General features: G+C 40.8%; 1 protein-coding gene across 1 annotated transcript; it reads left to right on the top strand.

Moving 5' to 3' along the window:
- The first annotated feature begins 1701 nt into the window (after positions 1–1701).
- On the top strand, positions 1702–20741 carry LOC130838422 (zinc finger protein 665-like). Its single transcript, XM_057711499.1, has 4 exons — positions 1702–1854; positions 6322–6413; positions 9860–10025; positions 17540–20741. The coding sequence occupies exons 2-4, from the start codon at positions 6399–6401 to the stop codon at positions 19705–19707; spliced, it is 2349 nt and encodes a 782-aa protein (XP_057567482.1). The 5' UTR covers positions 1702–1854; positions 6322–6398; the 3' UTR covers positions 19708–20741.
- The last annotated feature ends 314 nt before the right edge of the window (positions 20742–21055 follow it).

Genomic DNA, 21055 nt, shown 5'->3' with positions numbered 1-21055 from the left:
TTCTCCTGCCGCTTACCCGGAACTGGCACTCAGAATTTCCAGTTTCCAGAAACCTGGATACACATAGAAGGGAGCAAAGGACTTAAAGTTTGCTAAGTGAATTTGCTTTTTTGGTTATACCTTGTGTTTTGAGAATTCCTCAAAGCACCATGTCTCCAACTCTGAGGGGCCCTATGGTTGCTTTACATGGTAAAAATAAACAAAATACCTGAACACAAATGGACAAACCATCAGAACATCCTTCAGAATCAATAATCCCACCATTCTTTTCTGCCCCCCTCTCTTCCATGTATATTGAGTGAGCTACCAACACATATAAGATCATTTTAATGATCAGTGATAGGGAAACAGAAGAGACAGAGAATCCCTACCCCCAGAGAGGCACAGCCCAGCACCTAAATCCTCCTAGGGAAGATGGATGTATCATATCCAACTCCCAGGGTATTGCAACACCGAGGCAGAGGGCATGCTACCATTCTTGTGAACATGTAGTAGATGTTAAAAAATATTGCTTTAACAAATGAATGCATCTGGTTTCTGTAAGGACAAAAACTAACTAAAAACAAGGGGAAAAAAAGCCCAGCTTACTTCTCTTTGTCAAAAAGAAAAGACTTCTCTCCCTTCCTTTTCTTAAACCATTTCCTTTAGAAAACTTGTTCTTTCTCTGCATCCTTGAAATGTATGTACAGCTTTTTAAAAAGCTAAATAAGGCTTTTGCTATTTTGCAACACAGGAATGTTTCCTCAAGGGCTTGGAAGCCATCTCTTTGAAATGTAAACATCCAGGGAGATAGCACACTTATCTCCCAGTCTGTGTGGAAAGGTAAGAACCTAACTTAGCAGGTGCTTTGCTCGAAGCTGCAGAACTCCTTTCTGCCATAAAGATATGAGAAGTTTGTATTTCCTATGGGTAAAGCCAATTAGCTAACACAACTGGTCAGTCCGATTACCTGGTGATGTTAGGAAGAACTGTGTGTGACAAATGATGCTATCGCGTCTTCTTACTTGAGAATTAGTTATTGTTTATCTTGAGAACAAGTATGTGATCACTTGCATCTGATTACCTAATATTACAGGGTAAGATTTTCTTTCAGTCTCTGCACTCTTAGCAGATTGCCTGTGATGCAATCACATCACTTTCTGCTTTAATACCTAACAATAAAACTGTTTTCTTCCTCTACTACCTTTGTAGAAACGATTTCTGGGTTGTAAGATTATTTCATTTTTAATTATATTATCCAACACCACCCGCTGGCAAAAGAGCTTTAATTGAAGCCATTTTCAACTTCAGAGGAAAACATCTGGGCTTGTAATTTCTATTTTTTTTGGGGGGGGGGGCTTGTAATTTAAGTGGTCCTCACAACTCTAATCTTTTACCTTCACCTGTTTTGTGAAACATTAACTTAAAATAGCCAGGAAGCAGCGGGAGCCACAGAACACGAAAGTGATTCAAAGAAACTCAAAACCAGAGGCTCAGCTAACGCTGGGCTGAAAAACAGTTCTGGAAAGGGGTGGCTCAGGCGGGAGGTTCAGAGCCGCCTCCCTCCAAGCCCCGCCCCACGCCGCCCCCGCCCCACGCCGGCCCCGCCCCTCCTGCCTCTTGCTTTCCGTTTAGTCCTGGCTACTGCCCACGCCCCGCCCCTCACCACACCCCTCCCTCCGTCGGCCCCGCCTGCTGCACGGCTGCACATGCGAAGTTTCCTGTAAACCCGGAAGCGGAGCGAGGGCGCAGTCCTGGGTTTTTCTGGTTCAAACCGGGTCTTTGAGGCGCCCCCCAGGCCCCCAATCCGCCACACCCGAGGCTCTGGGGTCGTCACGTACGTTGAAACCCCCTCATCCGCTCGTTCCGCGCCCGGTAAGTCCCAGCGGCACCGTGAGACATTCCAGGCCTGGCAGCTCCGCTGCGGGTCAGGGGGCCCATGTCTGTTTCCAGTTAGAATCACCCTGAAGCGGGTCCCCGCCTTGGCTTTTCTGCCGTGGGTCCAGGTAGACACCGCTTGCCTGCTCAAAGCCCTTCAGTGACTTCTGCAGGCTCCCATCCCCTCTCCCTCTCAGCCACGCTGTTTCAGGTCCTCACTCGGGAGGCGGATTCTCGTCCTCCCACTCGAGGACTCCGTCCTTCCCGGGCGGAGATGGCCGTGCAGACCTGGAGCCCACGGGGTCTTCTCCTTGGCCTTGGGGTCGTGCAGACATCACCTTCTCCTGACACCCTCCCCATCTACGCAACCTCAGGAGTCGGCCCCTCCCCTCCCTAGTCATCCACTTTGCACTCACCGCCTTGGAGATCTCTGCCCCACGCGCTGGGAGAGGTGACATGCACCCGTTCGGTGACACTCTTTGTGTTTCTTCTGTACAAAACGCATCCCACTGTCTGTGCTTGTCGTGGTGTGTTTACATTCCCGAAGCCCCAGTGGAAAGTGCACTTCGTGGGCAAGGGACATCTTTCTCTTTCTTCCGTACCTGTGAATGTACAGGGCCGGGATGGAGCAGAGTCTGAGGAAAAATGAAAAAGACTGAGAGAGAGGAAGAGTGAAAAAGAGAGGGTGAAGGATGGGGCGGATGGATGTGGAGATACGGTAAGAGCAAAACAGTGAACCACAGTAAGAAACCTAGACAAAAAGGCACCTCCAGAAAGACAAAGGGAAGCAAACGACGAGGAGACCTTGATGGGGTTGAAGTGAGGAGCAGGTATATGGAACTGAGAGGGTGGGGAGGGAATCAAAGAGTTGGGGCCATGGACAACAGAGAGAGTGGTCCTGGGACCGGAAGAGGGGCAGGGGACTTACCTGGTGGTCCAGTGGTTAAGACTTCCACCTTCCAATGCAAGGGGTGTGGGTTCCATCCCTGGTCGGGGAGCTAAGATCCTACATGCCTCAGGGCCAGAAAACCAAAACATAAAACAGAAGCAATATTGTAACAAGTTCAATAATGACCTTAAAAATGATCCACATCAAAAAAATCTTTAAAAAAGAAAGAAAGAGGGGCAAGAGGTGACAGGGTGAGCAGAGGGAGAAACAGCAAGGAGGAAATTCCCTGGCATTAATCCCTTCAATGCCTTCCTATTGCCCTCAGGACGAAACTCCAGACTCCACTATGTGACTTTATAGCGGGAGCTCCTGAGGTGGGGTGACCCTCCAGAGTTGGTCCAGTTTGACGGAAGAAACAGGTTTTTCTATCCTGTGCTGACCAGACCCTGGACACTGGCTGTACAGTGAGGTGGGGTGATGTTGGGAGGTGGCTCCCTGTGGCCGGGTCCAGTTTTCAAGGTGGAGATTGAGCCGTGAGCCATCAGCAGCCAAACTCCTGGCTGTGAGGAAGTTCGTGTCTGGATCATGAAGGGATAGATTCAGGAGGTTTACTCTACATAGTCACTTCTGTGGGGTCTCTTAGGAGTGTGAGGACCATCGATTCATTAGGGGTTAAAAGGAAAATTTTCACAGACCACTTTGAGGGTAATCTGTGGTGGTTTGGGTGGGGGCATCTCATTACTACTGACCAGGCATTACTGAAGGTGTGACGTGGGTTCTGTGGGATACCGATGACATTTTGAAGTGTTTCACTGGAAGGTATTGGAGCTCGTTGGAATACGTGGATTGTTGGAGACGTTACTCTTGCATTAGGATGGTACGGCAGTGTCTGACTTTCAGGCAGGGTCTCAGAGAAGGAATATGTGGGTTCCTGGGTTGGTGGGCGTCTTCCTGCCAGAACAGAAGCTACTGACATTTGGAACATGGTGGGATCCTGTGGCAGTGTGGCCAGATCGGTAGGGGGTTCTCTCCTGTAATACTGTAGGGTGTCCACTGGGAGCTTGTAGGAGTGTCGGGGGAGGCGCAGGGACTGGGGTCAGGTGATGGGGATTTTCCTTACGGGGGGCTTGCTGGGGGTGCATTTCTGGGCACAAATCTGGAGGGCTGTAAGTCAGGACAGGACAGCATCTTTCGGCCACTGCCACTGTGTCATCAGTTCGTATCTCTGGGCAGTTATTTTGTTCAGCATATACGAATGGTGATATTGTCCCATCTTAAAAAGAAAAAACAAAAAAAGAGACCTTTACTACGTTTGCCCAACTTTAAAACAAAAAATCTTCTGTTAGCTACATTTCCCACTCTAGAAAGTGTCCTTTCTTATTCTCCATTTCAGAGCAAAATAAACAACAAAAAAGTTGTTGATTTCACTGCTTCAAGTCTTGCTTCCAGTTCTCATTTGAAACCCATCCAGTCCAGCTTTCACACCCACTAATCCACTGATGCTTTCCTCATCTGGACATATTTCTAAATCTAGTGGTTTATTCTCAGTCATCAGCCTGTACTATCAAAAGCTTGTTGAAGCCTCTTCCTCTTCTGGAAGCACTTTTTTCTTGACTTTCACATCACACTATTTTATTTATTTTTTATTCATTCATTTACTTATTTATTTATTGGCTGTGTTAGGTCTTCGTTGCTGTGCATGGACTTTCTGTAGTTGCAGCAAGCGGGGGCTACTCTTTGCTGCAGTGTGTGGGATTCTTATCGCCGTGGGTTCTCTGGTTGTGGAGCACGGGCTCTAGGTACACTGGCTTCAGTAGTTGTGGCATGTGGGCTTAACTGCTTTGTGGCATGTGGGATCTTCCCAGACCAGGGATTGAAGCCATGTGCCCTGCATTGGCAGGTGGATTCTTAACCACTGCACCACCAGGGAAGTCCCACATCACACTATTTTTAGAAAATAAATCTCGCTAGCTAGCTACCAGTGGTCTGTTTTCATTTTCTTCTCCCTGTTCACTTCTCGGTTTCCTATGCCTCTTTCTCCAACCTCCCTGGTCTCTGACTGTGGGTGTGTCCCTGGGCTTAATCCTTGAATATTCTCTTCTCTGTTTATACCCACTGTTTCCATCTCATGTCATGACTTTAAACACTGATGTCTCCTTTCACGTCTCCACCCAGACCTTTCCCCTGAAACCTCAGTCCTATATCCAGCTGTTACCTCAGCATCTCTGCTGGGACATCCAGCTGGCCTTAGAATGTCCAAAAATGAGCCCCTGAACTCTCCCAGATATATTCTCTTGCCATCTTCTATGTCTCAGTATAGGGTGACCCTGTATTTTCTGGGTCTTAGGTGAGCATCTCAGCATGTTTTAAAAATATACATTGCTTTACTTGCTAGTGTTGCATGTACTATGTACATATTACATATTATATATATTCTTTTTCAGATTCTTTTCCCTTATAGGTTATTACAAAATATTGAGTATAGTTTCCTGCACTCTACAGTAGGTCCTTGTTGGGTATCTATTTTATATATAGTAGTGTGTATATGTTGATCCCAAACCCCTGATTTATCCTTTGCCCCTCCCCTCTTTGGTTGTTTTCTGTGTCTGTGGGTCTGTTTCTCTTTTGTAAATAAGTTCATTTGTACCTCTAATACGCTTCTGATCTTTTCTCCTACTTGTCCCCTCCTCACTTACTCTGCTGCAGACGCACAGGCCTCTTTGCCCTTTCTGGGACCAGAGACACCACCACTTCAGGGCCTTCCCACGGTGTCCTCTGCCTAGAAGTCTCTGACCCCTCACTTGCAGGTGGCAAAATCCCTTCTTTCCTCAGTTCTTTGTCCTGATATCCCGTCTCAGTGGCACCCTCTCTGGCTTCTGTCCCCTCCCCCCCGCCATGATATTCCAGCCATCCCTGCACCCCTACTTGCAGTCCATATTGCCTGCTCTGTATGTTTCTCTGCTGCTTCCCTTCCCCATCCCGGGGCTGGATGCACATGACAGCAAGGCCCCAGGAGAGAGCAGAGCCACAGATAGGGGTGGGCTGGACGTGCCTCCTCAACCTCAGCTTCACAGTAGACTGCTGAGGCATCTGCAGATATATCTTTTGTGCCTCCTGACGAGAGAGTCCCCTTCAAATAGTCAAGTGAGATGGAGCCTCCATGACGTTCAAAGTGAGTCTGATCTTTATCCAGCTTTGAGCATCAAGGCTATGGGTCTTCCATTTAGGAGGCTGAGATCAGCCCTTGATCCTGGGAGAGGTGAAGGGGCTCTCTTCTGCATAGAATTTGATCAGGGTCTGGTTTGTGACCAAGGGGAGGGTCAGTCCAGCCCAGATCCCCACTGCTGCTGTGTCTGTGAGGGCCTCACCAGGAGGGGAGCATGAGCTGGAGGAAAGTGGGAAACTCACCTGTTGGTCTCTGTGTGGGATTTTACTGTCCTGAGTCCCTCCTGTGACGTGGGCAGCAGAGGACTGTCTGTTCCACATGGTGAGGTCTTTGCTGTGTGTGTGTGGTTGTGGCACAAGAAGAGGGTATGTTGATTCCAAGCATTAAACAGCATATTCTTGACACTCAGGATTGACTTCTCAAGACCAATCTTTGCCTGAGGAAGAAACCTAGAAGAGGAGGAAGAGGAAAGAACAGGAATCAGCAATGGCTCTTTCTCAGGTAAAGTCATTGTCAGTTAATTGTTTCATCAGTCCTTCCTGAGGTGCCTTTTTTATTTTTTTGGCTGTACTGTGTGGCATGTGGGATCCTAGTTCCCTGACCAAAGATCTAACCCAAGCCCCCTGCATTGGAAACGCACTTTTAACCACTGGACTGCCAGGGAAGTCCCTGAAATGCCCTTCTTTGGACTCGCTAATCTTATCTGACTCTGAAGCATCCTGCCTGACACCTGTACATTCAGTCACCTGGGGCCTTCCCTCAGGGCCTGTCATCTTCACTTAGATCCCATCTCCCCACGACCCAGTGACCTGGAACTTGTGAAGAGGCTCCCCTGGGCACAGTCCTGGGCAGGGCTTCACACCCATGGATTGGAGACGTGGTGTCAGTGCTCTTGGGCAGCAGGGAGTGTTTAGGGGCCTATCTGGATGGAATGTCAGCTTTCTGTAACCAGGGTAAAGAAGCTGCATTTGCAAGTCATGTATTAATGTATAGGAACAGTTGGAAAATTCTGGAAAAAAAGAGTGATAAGAGGAAACCAGCTCTGCCTGACTTTATAATGCATTCAAAGCTAAACAAGTGAATCATGGTGTTTCTGGTTTCAGAATATTAATGATTCAGAATGGAGAAGAAAGTTCAGAAACAGACATCAGTGATAGAGGACGTTTTATTCGATAATTGGTTTTGAAATATGGAGTCAATCGAAATATCTAATAGTAAGAGGTTTAAAAATTATTCTCAGCACATCCATCCCACAGAGACCACAGTGTTCCCACAAGGACTATCTCGCAGCAGGTGTTTTAGGTAAAAATGGTTATAATTCAGCCAAGACATGGAGCACAGAACTTTATCTTTGTCATCAGAGAGGCTGCAGCCAAATTCTGGTTCCACCATTATTAATAAATATCATATTTCTTTTAATTTAAATATCATCTGATTGATTGCTTTTGTGGTCAAACTTCCAACAAAACAGCAGCTTAGGTGCTAAGATGTAAAACATTCCCTTCCCTAACACCATGCCTCAGTGAGGAACCACTGTTCTCAGTTTTGTGGCAAGACTCAAAACTGTGCATCTCACATTATTATGAGATTTTAGGAAAAATTCTTCAATGAATGTTTGATGTAATACTTTATTCTGCAAATTTTAAAAGCTTACACAGCATGTGTCTAGAAATAGTTTTCCTATTAGTAAACACAGATACAGCTTGATGTTCATCAGGACATTCTCTTACTGAAGACGCATGGAACCTTTACAGTTTTTTGCTGACATAAAGAACACATCACTGGCTGCCTCTGAGCAGGCTGACTTCTCTGCAGATGTCTGAGGATGTCTCTGGGCAACCTGACATGTGACTACTGGGTCAAGAATGGTGCATTTCATATTTTGATAGATTTTGTCAGGTATCTTCCCCTATAGCTGCAAAGGTTCCTTTCCCACCACCATGTGAGGTTTCCCTCAATGTAAGCAAAACTTGATGCTGTATTCTTTTTGTATTTTGAAAACTTGAGGGAAAATGACAATCCTGTGTTTGTATTTCCATTTTGCAACTATTTATGAGTCAATTTCATTTTTTGTGGAAATGAAACATGGATTTTCATGCTTTGCTCAGTTTTCTTTTGATAGATTTTTAAAAGCTATTTTATATTTTGTAGTTTAATTCTTTATACATGCCCTGGTATCCTTCTTAGTTTAGCATTTCTTTGCAGTGAAACATAAATCTTTCCTTCTTGCCTTCTGCTTTCTGATCTTGCTTAAGAAGGCCTCACCTGGCATAATTTTAAAATACTGTGTTCCATATAGTCCTAATCGCTCCTGTTTAAAATTGTCTTTAATTTGGACTTAACTAAAACTCTAATTTGGCTTTTTTGTGTATATCTTGCAGCTATTTTATTTCATTCATTTTAGTTTCAGATATTACACACACTTGTGCATGAACTCCCCACACACATACACGTGTATTAATAGGTTGATATGTAATCAAGCAAGGCCCAGAATCTTGGTTTTGTTTTTTGTTTGTTTTGGCTGTGCCACGCAGCTCGAGATCTTAGTTCCCCAACCAGGGATTGAACCCGTGCCCCCTGCATTGGAAGCACGGAGTCTTAACCACTGGACCACCCCGGAAGTCCCAAGACCCACCATTTTGTTTTTCTCCTCACAGTTTTCTCTCTCCTCAACACAATGGAGATTTTTTAAATCTGAAATCCCACATTTCTTTTGCTTTTGAATTGCTCCCAGTTTCTAAATTCCCGAGATCTTTATGCCACCACATCTTCCAGTGAAAAGCAGGTTTGTCAGTCTTGGATCACATCTTTGTTATATCCTTCAGTAAAGTGTTTTAGTTTTCTCACATTCGGGAAATGTTTTATGAGTAGGTGTCACAGTAAAATCACTAATGGGAATTTGCTTCTCCCGCTTCCGGTTCCGGCTTAGGTGTCCTGTACCGCGGTGAATGGCGGGAGCCTGGCTGGCCAGCTTGCCTCAGCCTTACCTTTAGTGGAAATGTCTCCAGTGCTTCCAGTGATTAAGATGCTTGGTGAAATAGACTTGATTAATAACAGTTCCTTTAATTTCTTATTTGGCATAATTTTTTTCCCTTGGGTTTTACGGTATCCACTTTTTAAACAATTTATTGAAGTATAGTTGATTTACAGTGCTGTGTTAATTTCTTCTGTACAGCAAAGTGACTCAGTTATACATACATATATATTCTTTTTCATATTCTTTTCTATTATGGTTTATCACAGGATATTTAATATAGTTCCCTGTGCTGTACAGTAGGACCTTGCTGTTTATCCCTGTTTGGCATAATTTTTAATCATCCAGTATTTTTTCAAAGGTCTACTGCCATGATAAATGTTTTCTTCTATTTAAACTGCTAAATTAATGTACAACATTAGTAAGTTTGCTCATCTTTTTTTTTTTTTAACTTTTTAGTTTTTTATTTATTATAATAAACGGCATATATTTAGAGTGTAAAATTTGGTATCCCAGTCTCCCAGTTTGATCTTGAATCATTTTCTTAAATTAATGGAATAAACTCCAGTTGACTTTTGATGTTGGCTCAATATCTAAGTTAAATGGATAGACTTGTGTTTATGTCTTTGCATGTATGTGGACTCTGTCGTGCTTGAAGATACCCCTCATGCTCTAGTCATCCAGGTACTGAGTATCCCTTACTGTGTAGAACATAATATGTATCTCTTCCATATAAACAATCCTGTGTTGAATAATTTCATTTGTATATTTCTTTTATTGTCCTCAAAAGTGGGAAATCTACAGTGATTTGATATCCTCTGCTGGAAAAATATAAAATTAGGGACACATAAATTACTCAAAATGATCTGTCACTTCAACTGAATCAGCCCGTACGCCTCTTTCCTACTCACATTTTGTGTGAAGATAAGAACTGTCCCTGTGGTCTCTTAGTGAAACATGTTTTTCATTTCAGGGACTGTTGACATTCAGGGATGTGGCCATCGAATTCACTCAGGAGGAGTGGGAATGCCTGGACCCTGCTCAGAGGGCCTTGTACAGGGACGTGATGTTGGAGACCTACAGGAACCTGCTCTCCCTGGGTGAGGATAACGTCCCTCCAGAAGTTGGGATCTGCCCTAGTGAGTCTTTTGGGAACCCAGGCCTTGCTTGACTGAGGTTAAAGCTGTGTTGACTCTGAAATGAAATGCAGGATGATGTAGCATCTGCAGTTTAACCTTCCTCTCTCTTTAGATGGTCACACACTCCACCTCAGATTAATAGCAGCTCCAGAAGATGAGTGAAAACAAAATCTTGTGGGAAACTTTTAAAAATATCCAATTCTGGATCCACTGTTATCCCTGTACTTTTGATTCAGTAGTTCTTGGAAGACAACTAGGTATCTTTTTTTTTAAAAATTTATTTATTTATTGGCTGTGTTGGGTCTTCATTGCTGCACACGGGCTTTCTCTAGTTGCAGTGAGTGGGGGCTACTCTTTGTTGCTGTGCATGGGCTTCTTATTGCAGTGGCTTCTTTTGTTGTGGAGCACAGGCTCTAGGCATGCGGGCTTCAGTAATTGTAGCACGTGGGCTCAGTAGTTGTGGCTTGAGGGCTCAGTAGTTGTGGCTGCAGGCTGTAGAGCGCAGGCTCAGTAGTTGTGGCACATGGGCTTAGTTGCTCCGTGGCATGTGGGATCTTCCTGGACCAGGGGTTGAACTCGTGTCCCTTGCATTGGCAGGCAGCTTCTTAACCACTGCGCCACCAGGGAAGTCCCCAACTAGGTATCTTTTAAAAATATTCCTTAAGCATTCAGAATGAGACAGTCAGTGAACAGGTTTATGAAATATTTTTCTAGACACATCTGTAATGTCCTCTCTTCTTAGAAGAACAAAGGGCTAGAATTGTATTCTGGAAAAGCCACAGCACATTATGGTTTCCTCTCTTATAAGCAGAAAACTGTCTTTCTGACATGAATACTATTTCCATTTTGGAGCAAGGGAGAGAGCCCCAGAATGTGGAGAACAAGATGAAAATAGTGAAAAAAGTAGATGGGAATGTATCAAAGATGTGACCACCAGTAAGAGCTCAGAAGGGCAGAGAGGAAGCCGCACCATTAATAGTGTTTGAGAAGCTCCCTGTAAGTGGGAAAGTTCTATGGAAAAATGAATGTTTACTTCCTGTGAGCTCTCAAAGGAAAATTTTTTTCGCTTCCACTTTTTGCTTTCTTCTTCAGCCATGTAAAAGTTTATCCTCCCAACATCCAGTGGTGCTCCAGCTCATGCAAAGACCAAGGCAAAACCTTGATTGGTACCTTGGCCTTGTGGGGCACTGGGAGGGCTGGTTATAAGGGGTCCTCTTTCTTCTTTGGTGTCATTCTATACCCAGTTCTCAGTCCACACAGTTCTGGCCCCATGTCTTCTCCAGGTTCCATTCCCATTTCAGGTACTTGGGAGGCCTTCTCACGGGATGGGAAAACACTGCCATCTGGGGCCCCAGGAAAGTGCATGGGGCTGTCTCAAGCCCTCTCTGCCACTTCAGGACCCCCAGCCATTTCTTCATTTCTGCTTTTGCCACACATCAAGGAGTATGTGCAACAGGAGTGGGGTGGGTCTTTTGATCCAGTAGTTTTTACTCAGCAGGAGTGTATGCAGTACCATGCCATATATTAAGTTCTGGTATGTTGTGCTTTTGTTTCTTTCTTAGAGTATTTTCTAATTTCCGTTTTGAGATCATCTTTGACCCATTGGTTGTTTTAAGGGTGTTTTAAAATTTCCGTATATTTGTGAGCTTTCCAGTTTTCCTTGAGTCAGTCATTTCTACTTTCATTCTCTTGTGGTTGGAGAAGACATTTTGTATGATTTCAGTCTTTTTCAATGTATTGAGACTTGTTTCATGGTTTAATATATGGTCTGTCCTAGGGCATGTTCCATGTGTACCTACAGAAGAATGTGTATCTTGCTGTTATTGGGTAGGGTGTTCTACATTCGAGGGTGAGTCAAAAATTAACTGCACCCTGGATATATGAAAACTTCTATAAATTCTATAGCTGGAGCGCGAATAAATTTTGACTCACCCGCGTATGTCTGTCAGCTGGTTGGTTTATAGTCTTTTAATTTATTTATTTTTTGGCTGTGTTGGGTCTTCGTTGCTGCATGAGGGCCTTTCCTAGTTGTGGCGAGTGGAGGCTGCTCTTCCTTGCAGTGCACAGGCTTCTCATTGTGGTGGCTTCTCTTGTTGAGAAGCACGGGCTCTAGGTACATTGGCTTCAGTAGTTGCAGCATGTGGGTTCAGTAGTTGTGGCACACGGGCTTAGTTGCTCCATGGCATGTGGGATCTTCCTGGACCAGGGCGCGAACCTGTGTCCCCTACATTGGCAGGTGGATTCTTAACCACTGCACCACCAGGGAAGTCCCAAGTTGGTTTATAGTCTTACTCAGATCCTGTGTCCTTACTGAACTTCTGCCTGTCTGTACACTTCATTATTAAAAGGGGGAAATAGAAGTCTCTGAATATTATTCTCAAACTGTTTTTATTTCTTCCTTAAATTCTGTCACTGTTTGCTTCATATATTTTGGGGCTTTCTTTTTTAGGTGCATTTATGTTCACATTTGTTGTAATTCCTTGGTGAGTTATCCTTTTTTAAAAAATATATAATGTCCTTTTTTTGTCTCACAAAAAATTTTGACTTAAAGTCTATTTTATCTGATTATAGTATAGCACTCCAGGTCTCTTTTGGTGACTATTTGCATAGAATTTGTATTAGTTTGATAGGGCTGCCATAAAAAAGTACCATAGCCTGGGTGGCTTAAATATCAGAAATGTATTTTCTCATGCTTTTGGAAGCTAGAAATCTGAGATCAGGTTGTCAGCAGAGTTGTTTCATCCCAGGTTATTCTTTTTAGCTTGTGGCTGGCTGTCTTTTCTTACCTGTGTTCTTCACAGTGTGCGTCTGTGTTGTAATCTCCTCTTCTTATGAGGACACCACACCAGTCATTGGATTAGAGCCCACTCCAGTGACCTCATTTAACCATAATTACTGCTTAAAAGCCCTATCTTCAAGTACAGCCATACTTTGAGGTATTTGATGTTAGGACTTCAACATGTCAGTTTTTTTGGGGGACACAATTCACCTCATAACAGATTCATTTGCTGTTCTTTCACTTGTAACTGAAGTGAATCTCCTACATATAGAATATAGGCATACCTTGGAGATATTGTGGATTTGGTGCTAGAACACTGCCATAAAGCAAATATCACAATAAAGTGAGTCACGAATTCTTTTGGTTTCCTGATGTGTATAAAAGTTATGTTTGCACTATATTGTAGTCTATTAAGTGTACAATGGCAATATGTCTAAAAAATTGTACATACCTTAATTATATTTTAGGGGATTCCCTGGCGGTCCAGTGACTAGGACTCTGCACTTCCATCGTAGGGGGCACGGGTTTGATTCCTGGTCAGGGGACTAAGATCCTGCATGCTATGCCTTCTTCACTAAAGTTAATCATTTCTAGCTTTTGATTTAAATTTTAGAGATGTGTGACTCTTTCTTTCACTTGAACACTTGGAGACCATTGTAGGGTTATTAATTGACCTAATTTCAATATTGGTGTGTGTCAGAGAATAGGGAGGTCCCAAGATAGGGAAAGAGATGGGGGAATAGCCAGTCAGTGGAACAATCAGAGCACAACACGTTTATTGATTAAGTTAGCTGTCTATATGAGGCACAGTTTGTGGTACCTCGAAATGATTACAATAATGACATCAAAGATCACTGATCATAGATCACCAAAATGAATATAATAATAATGAAAAAGTTTGAGATACTGCAAGAATTACCAAAATGTGACACAGAGACACAAAATGATCAAATGCTGTTGGAAATATTTGCTTGACACAGGGTTGCCAAAAACCTTCAATTTGTAAAAAATGCATTATCTGTGAAGCGCAGTAAAGTGAAGTGCAATAACAGGAAGTATGCCTGGATAGTTGGATCCTCTTTTTTTTAATCCTTGCTGCAAACCTCTACCCTTTAATTGGAGTTTAATCCATTTACATTTACTGAAATTAGTGATAAAGGAGGACCTCTGTCACTGGCTGTTTGTTTTCAGTGTGTCTTATGTCTCTTTTTTTCTCCTCAAGTCTTCCATTACTGCCTTCTTTGTGTTAGATAGGCGTTTCCCAATGTTCTGTTTTGATTCCTTCCTGTTTCCTTTACTTTACAGTTGACCCCTGGATAACATGGGGGTTCGGGGCACTGACCCTCCACACAGTTGAAAATCTGTTTATAATTTATAGTCAGCCCTCTGTATATGCAATTCCTCTGTATATGTGATTTCTTATCTGTGATTCTGCATCTGTGGATTCAAACAACCACAGATCTGTAGTATTATAGTATTTACAACTGAAAAAAATTTGTGTATAAGTGGACTCACACAGTTCAAACCCATGTTGTTCAAGGGTCAACTATATATTTTTAAATTGTTTTGTTAGTAGTTGTCGTGGGAATTACAAATAAAATCTTACTTCATAACAATGTAGTTAAAATTAATACCAACTTAATTTCAATAGTATACAGAAAACTTTGTTTCTTGTGTATCCTGTCTCTCCCTCCTCTCTTGTTATTGTCACAATTTATATCTCTAAACATTGTCTGTCCATAAACATAGATTCAGTATTATTGTTGTATGTTGTCTTTCAAATTAATAGGGAAAAAAAGAGAAGTTAGAAACTAAAAATATATTAATACTGACCTTGTACCTACCTGTGTAGTACTGTTCTTTGTTTCTTTATGTGGATTCAAGTTATTGTCTATTCTTTGATTTTAGTCTGAAACATTTCCTTTATCATAGGACTGGTATGCTGGCAAGAGTTTCTCAGTTTTTGTTTCCCTGGCAATGTCTTAATTTTTCCTTTATTTTTAAAGAATAGACATATCTAGAATTCTTGATAGTTATTTTTCTTAGAAATATGAAAATGTTATCCCATTGCCTTCTGGCTGCTGTGGTTTCTGATATGAAATCAGTGGTTAATCTTATTGAGGATCTCTTTCACCTGAGGAATCACGTTTAGCTGCTTTCAGAATTCTTTCTTTGTCTTTGGCTTTTGACAGTTTGATTGTAAAGTGTCTCACTGTAGATCTCAGTTTATCTCATTAGGATTTGTTAAACTCCTTGGATATGTAGGTTCATGTATCTTAATCAAATTTGGGGATTTTTCTGCCTTTTTTTTTTTTTCTTGCCATTCCATGTGGCATGTAGGATATCTTAGTTCCCTGACCAGGGATCAGACCCATGCCCCCTGCATTGGGAGTGTGGAGTCTTAACCACTGGACCACCAGGGAAGTTTCTGCCTTTTTTTTTTTTAGTAAATTTATTTATTAACTTATTGGCTGTGTTGGGTCTTCAGTGCTATGCATGGGCTTTCTCTAGTTGTGGTGAGCAGGGGCTACTCTTCTTTGTGATGTGTGGGCTTCTCATTGCAGTGGCTTCTCTTGTTGTGGCGCACAGGCTCTAGAGCACAGGCTCAGTAGTTTTGCACACATGGGCTTAGTTGCTCTGAGGCATGTGGGATCTTCCTGAAGCAGGGATCGAACCCGTGTCCCCTGTATTGGCAGGCGGATTCTCAACCATTGAACCACCAGGGAAGTCCCTCTGCCTTATTTTTTTAAGTATTTTTTCTGCCCATTTATTTCTATCTTCCCCTTCTAGGACTCCTGTTATCTATGTTGGTACACTTGAAGGTGTTCCACAAGTCTCTTGTTTCTTATTTATTTTTCTTCATTCTTTTTTCTTTTTGCTGCTGAGAAGGGGTAATCACAATGAATTTTATCTTCAAGTTGCCTAATTCTTTCTTCTGCCTGTTCAATTCTGTGTTGAACCCCTTTAAGTTTTTTTTAATTTCAGTTTTTGTACTTTTCAGCTCCATAATTTTTGTTTGGTTCCTTTTTATAATTTCTATCTTTTTGTTGATATTCTCTATTTTGGGAAATATTGTTCTTATTATTTCCTTTAATTCTTTTCACATGGTTTTTTTTAATTCTTTGAACTTTTAAAAATAATAATAATAAATTACTTCTAGTAAAGTCCTATGTCTGGGCTTTCTCAGGGACAATATCTGTTAAATTTTTTTTTTCCTGTATATGGGCCACATATCATTGTTGGTTTGCATGCCTTATAATTTTTTAAAAAACTGAACACTTTGAATATTATAATATAGCAACTCTGGAAGTCACATTTTCCCCACCCACAGCCCCACCCCAGCATTGGTAGTTGCTGCTTATTGTAGTTGTTTGTTTCATAATTTTTGTGAGTTACTTTTGTAAAGTCTGTGTTCTCTGTCTTGTGTGGCCACTGAAATCTCTGATTAGCCTAGTGGTCAGCTAGTTATTCAACATGGAACTTCTCATACATCTGGAACTAAAATAAACAAAAACAAAAGAAACCTCCAGTCTTTGCAGATAGACTCTGTTGTTTGGAAATACCTTCAAAACTCAGCTTGGCAATTTAATGCTGCCTTAGCCTTTACCTCTTGCTTTTGTTGAGCCTGAAGGTTAGCTGGAGGTAAGGCCTTTGGGCCTTCTTGTGTGTTTTCTGAGCATTCACCCAGCCCTGGGCACGTGCATGACTTAGATTCCTAGAAATACATGGTAACTTTTCAAAGCTTTTTTTCTCTGAAGCATTATGCTCCTCATCCCTTCTAACCTGGCTTTTCAGTGTGTCTGCTCTTTGCCCCAACTTTAATCTTATGCCCCAAGTGTCAGTAACTAATTCATTTCCCTCTAAATATGTTTGATAAGTGCTCCCTGTATAGCACCTCTGCCCTGGGAGAGTTCTGAGTTATGCATTGTATTTTCCAATTCTCATATCGTGTGCTCCTTCTTGAATATAAGTCCTTTTTCTTGTTCTTAAGGGAGAAATCATTAGATTTTCACAGTCTGTAATTTTGTGTAACTGTGGTTACTTATTACTTACCTGTTGATTTTTTCAGTTTATTAAAATTTTTTATTTATTAATTTGTCATTTACAGATTATGGATTTCAGTATCTAGTATGGAGTATGATCTCAGTTCACCAACTGCTAATGTTGCATAATGCCTATTCTGCTAAAGTATAGAGAGTTTTAGAGTAGATATTCAGAATATTTTATTATAACAACAGTGCTTTATTAAATTCTTCCTGATTTTCCTATTACCTTTTTAGTTTTTTGATTTGTAATTCTCACGTACTTAATCATTATTTTTTTGGATTGTTTATCATTACTTCATATAGTGCTATCCTTTAGCATTTGTTTGCATGCAGTAATTTATGCAATAATCTGTATTTGTATGATATCTGTTTCTCTTCAAATGTGAGATACTCACTTGTCTACTGCCAATTGGTGTATGCTTTGGTGTGATAGTCAAAGAATATACTTTCAGAGGTTGTATAAGTTTACATAGTGTGAACAATTTGGTTATAGTGTGTTTGAAAGTAGGTTTCACTTAAAATAATTTAAGATGCATGTATCTTTTATTAAAGGATTCTATTCATTTTCTATTCTTAAACATTTATAGAGTTTGCTTGAGAAGTTTTTATCTCTTCAATGTAAGTATTACTTTTAGTGTAATATTCATCTTCCAACTCTAGTTAATATGAAGACTATGGTTATCTTTCAGATATCTCCATTAGGTTTATGACCAAGGAATTATTACCGAAGAATGACATTAATAACAGAGAAATATACCAACCAGTGGTCTTGGAAAGACTTGGAAGCCATGGTATTGAGGATTTTGACATCAGGAAAGTCCGGGGAAAAATGTATGAATTTGAGAATAAGTGTGGATACGAAGAAAGAAATTCCAAAGGAGTGCTTATGACAGATACGATAAATCTCACTGATATAAAAGATAAACAAGACAGCAAACCCTGGATTAATTTACCTTTAAAACAAAGTGTTTCTTTAAGAAAAAGTGCATGCCAATATTTAAAAAATAGGAAGTCATTTATAAAGAATTTGTTAAAAATAAAAAATAACATAGTTTATGCCAGAAACAAGTATACAAAAGGTTTTGAAAATAGAACTGGATTAACTGTTCAGTCACATCTGGCATCTCTGGCTGAACTGCAGAGGTTTCAAACTGAAGAGAAAATTTATGAATGTAATCAAGGTGAGAAACCTATCAGAACTTGTTCCTCAGTTTTATCACTTCAAAGATTTCCTCCTAGTGTCAAAACCAACATTTGTAATAAATATGGAAAGGTTTTCATGTATCCTTCATTGCTTACACAGCAACAGAAAGCAAACATTAGAGAAAAATTGTACAAATGTAATGAATGTGGAAAGACTTTTAGCCATCATTCAGTCCTTACTAGTCATCAGAGAATTCATTCTGAGCAGAGACCTTACAAATGCAATGAATGTAGTAAAGCCTTTAAACAGTTCTCAAACCTCACAAGACATCAGAGAATCCATACCGGAGAGAAACCATATAAATGTAATATATGTGACAAGATCTTTAATCAAAATTCCCACCTTACAAATCATTGGAGAATTCATACTGGAGAGAAACCACATAAATGTAATGAATGTGGTAAGGCCTTTATCAAATGTTCAGACCTTTGGCGTCATGAGAGGATTCATACTGGAGAGAAACCTTACAAATGTAATGAGTGTGGTAAGGGTTTTACCAAACGTTCATATCTTTGGGATCATGAGAGAATTCATACTGGAGAGAAACCATACAAATGTATTGAATGTGGCAAAGTTTTTAGGCAGTGGTGTACCCTCAGGATTCACCGAAGAATTCATACTGGTGAGAAACCTTATAAATGTAATGAATGTGGCAAAGCTTTTAAGCAGTGCTCACACCTGACTAAGCATCAGAATGTACATCCTGGAGAAAAGCCACACAAATGTACTGTGTGTGGGAAGGCTTTTATCCATCTTTCAAGTCTGGTGAAACATCAGAAAATTCATACTGGAGAAAAACCATACAAATGTAATGAATGTGGTAAGGCTTTCGTCCAAAGTTCAAGTCTTATAGAACATCAGAGAATCCATACTGGTGAGAAACCTTACAAATGTAATGAGTGTGGCAAAGCCTTTACTGTGCGTTCAAGCCTAACTAAACATAAAAGAAACCATACTGGAGAGAAACCTTACAAATGTAACGAGTGTGGCAAAGCCTTTACTGTGCATTCAGGCTTAACTAGACATAAAAGAAACCATACTGGAGAGAAACCTTACAAATGTAATGAGTGTGATAAAGCCTATACACAATTTGTACACCTTACTAGACATCAGAAAATACATTCCCAAAAGAAAAATCATGAATCTGGTATACCTGATAAGGCTTCTATTCAGAGCTCAAGCTTGGAGGATCATCAGAGAATTCACGGTAGAGAGAAACCTTACAAATGTAATGTATGTGGAAAATCCTTTAACTGGTGTTCACGCCTTACCCGACATCAGAGGATCCACACTGGAGAGAAACCATATAAATGTAATGTATGCAGCAAGGCCTTTAGTCAAAACTCAAACCTTACAATTCATCAGAGAATCCATACTGGAGAGAAACCTTACAAATGTAATGAATGTGGCAAAGCCTTTAAGCAGTACTCAAGCCTCACTAAACATCAGAATATACATCCTGGAGAGAAACCACACAAGTGTAACGTGTGTGGTAAGGCTTTTATCAAACGTTCACACCTCTGGGGTCATGAGAGAATGCATACTGGAGAGAAGACATACAAATGTACCGAGTGTGGCAAGACATTTAGACAATGGTCTGACTTTAGGATTCACCAAAGAATTCATACTGGAGAAAAACCCTTAGAAATGTAATGAAGGGTGTAAACCATTTAATCATCTTAAACAACAGACTATACACAGATAACTTACACTAGGGAGACTAAGTCTCTAGTCCTAGGTTAATCAATTTCAGATGTTAAGTTCTTCACAGTTGTTAAAATTACTTGAAATTTATGAAATGATAGGTGTTGGTAGAGCAAGGAGATCTTTGGGAATGTACCATTTCCTCTTTCAAAAAATACTTTCATTATATGAAGTTTCTTGAAAAGGCTGTATTACTTACTATTGATGTCTTTCAACCTAAAGTTTAAAATTTATTGATGTTATGGCTTTGTCACATGCTTTTTCTCGTGTTACCATGATGGGCTCTGCGAAGGGATCATTAAGATAAAAGAGCCTACTTTTATTAGGTGGGGATCATTCACATACATGTTTCCTGAAGGAACAAGGACACTGAATTTTAACACACAATATTGTGTTTTTGAATGAGAGCATGGGAAACATATGTAAAACAATGATGAAAAAATAATAATTTCAGATCCTCTTCTACAGATTTGTTGGTACAAGAGAGGACCCACTGGATTATCAGAAACCACAGCTCTACCAGTTGAATACGAAACAGAGCAGCCCTTAAGATTAAGAAATGAGATTTTCATGAGAACAGGATGATAGGTTAGTAGGGACTGCTTATGTAGTAGAAATAATGGAGAGGAAATGAAGAAAATAGCTGTTGTATGTCAAAGATGAGTGAAAATTTAGTCTTATTCTTAGTAACTAAAGAGAGCAATTATCAGAGGGGAGAACTTAATCAAGACACCCAGAATGCAGTGCACATGTGTAGGATTCACATTTCACAACTGTATCACTTTGATGCCATTTTACTCAAGATGTGTCACAGTTGTCATGTTTTATTAATAAAATTTAATCATTTTAAAACTCTAAATTTTTTTTTCCTATTTTATCAAGCCTATGCCACCTCACTGTGGTACTTCATAACAAATACTAACAGTATATCTTTAGGCCGTCAAGGTTGAATGGCACCTGCAATAATTTCTTCACATGGTGGAATCAACATACAATTTTATGAATATACAAGGGTGAGTCAAAAATTAGTCACACTCTGGTTATATGAAAACTTCTATAAATTCTACAGCCAGAGTGTGGATAATTTTTGACTCACTCTTGTATGTTCTTTACATCCTGGAGTTATTCTTTCTACACTCTGCCCCTTGGGCATTACAACTTTAGACTATGCCCTCTTTAATGTTTGAAGTACTATTTGTAAATGTGCACCATGTGATTATATTTCAACATGCCCTTTTTTGTGCCTGCATAAGACCCATGGCTTGCATTAGCCTTGATTTATCAATACGCAAGGTAA

This window comes from Hippopotamus amphibius, chromosome 16 (genome assembly GCF_030028045.1).
Source record: "Hippopotamus amphibius kiboko isolate mHipAmp2 chromosome 16, mHipAmp2.hap2, whole genome shotgun sequence".
In the NCBI taxonomy this organism is placed as follows: Eukaryota; Metazoa; Chordata; class Mammalia; order Artiodactyla; family Hippopotamidae; genus Hippopotamus; species Hippopotamus amphibius.
This window is presented reverse-complemented; position numbering and strand designations above follow the sequence as displayed.

What these genes read in the sequence shown, in the direction of transcription:
- LOC130838422 (XM_057711499.1), top strand. An exon ending in AGAAGTTGGGATCTGCCCTA is followed by an intron (nt 10,026 to 17,539) that starts GTGAGTCTTTTG and finishes GTTATCTTTCAG; the next exon opens with ATATCTCCATTAGGTTTATG.